Source organism: Volvox carteri (genome assembly GCF_000143455.1).
Source record: "Volvox carteri f. nagariensis unplaced genomic scaffold VOLCAscaffold_15, whole genome shotgun sequence".
Taxonomy (NCBI): Eukaryota; Viridiplantae; Chlorophyta; class Chlorophyceae; order Chlamydomonadales; family Volvocaceae; genus Volvox; species Volvox carteri.
In genome coordinates this window covers 284637-285423 of record NW_003307558.1, presented here as the reverse complement: position 1 = coordinate 285423, position 787 = coordinate 284637, and the positions used below count along the sequence as shown (strand labels likewise).

Below are 787 nucleotides of genomic sequence, written 5' to 3'. Positions count from 1 at the left end.
GAAACACTCTGGCGGACTACCTCTCAAAGCTGCAGGACCGGGACGACTGGATGGTGAACCGTAAGGAATTTCAGAGGCTCAACACCGCCTGGGGCCCCTTTGACATTGATCTTTTCGCGTCACACACCAATCACCAGCTGCCACAATACTATTCCCGTTTTTTCACGCCAGATACCGCGGGTGTAGATGCCTTTCGGTTCCGCTGGGGGCGGAATTGCTGGGCGAACCCGCCTTTCTGTTTGCTACTTAAGGTCCTGCGGCACGCAGAGCTGTGCAAAGCACGCATCTGTCTGATCGTTCCCCTCTGGCCGACGCGCGACTGGTGGTCCTATCTGACTCAAGACGGGAAGTGGTTTGCGCCTTGCGTCCACGGCCTAAGAGAGCTGGGCAAGGCGTATGATCTTTTCCTGCCAGGGTCTTCGGGAAACGAGGTCCCAAAAGGGTCCGCTAACTGGCTATCGCTCGCACTTCTCATCGATTTCCAAACACCTTCCCCGCGCCGGATCGCTGTGCCCCCCGACCCTTATGCCCCCCGGCTTTCACAGGAATAAGGGCACGCGCGCAGACACTGCTTGGCCAGGTGCCCTTGGACGCTAACCCCATGATCGGCGATCTAGCTCTGGCGTTGGCAAGCCAGGCGCACAAGGCGCGAGCTAGCAGCACAGTCGCCCAGTACAAAGAGCCATGGCAGGAGTTCCTAGATTGNGCAGAGCTACTACACATTCGGGCGAGCGACATTTACGACATCAGGCCAGAGATAGTGGCCATGTACCTGATGCACGTCTAC

The 787-nt window shown here is 57.9% G+C and overlaps 1 protein-coding gene across 1 annotated transcript in view; it reads left to right on the top strand.

The window, feature by feature from the left end:
* The window catches only part of VOLCADRAFT_104354 (uncharacterized protein), a gene marked incomplete at its 3' end in the record, with an annotated part of 9334 nt that overhangs the window by 6087 nt on the left and 2460 nt on the right, over positions 1 to 787 (top strand). Inside the window, exon 6 of the mRNA XM_002949660.1 lies at positions 546 to 768. Coding sequence (XP_002949706.1) covers positions 546 to 768 — 223 coding nt within the window. The remainder of the gene's footprint in view (positions 1 to 545; positions 769 to 787) is intronic.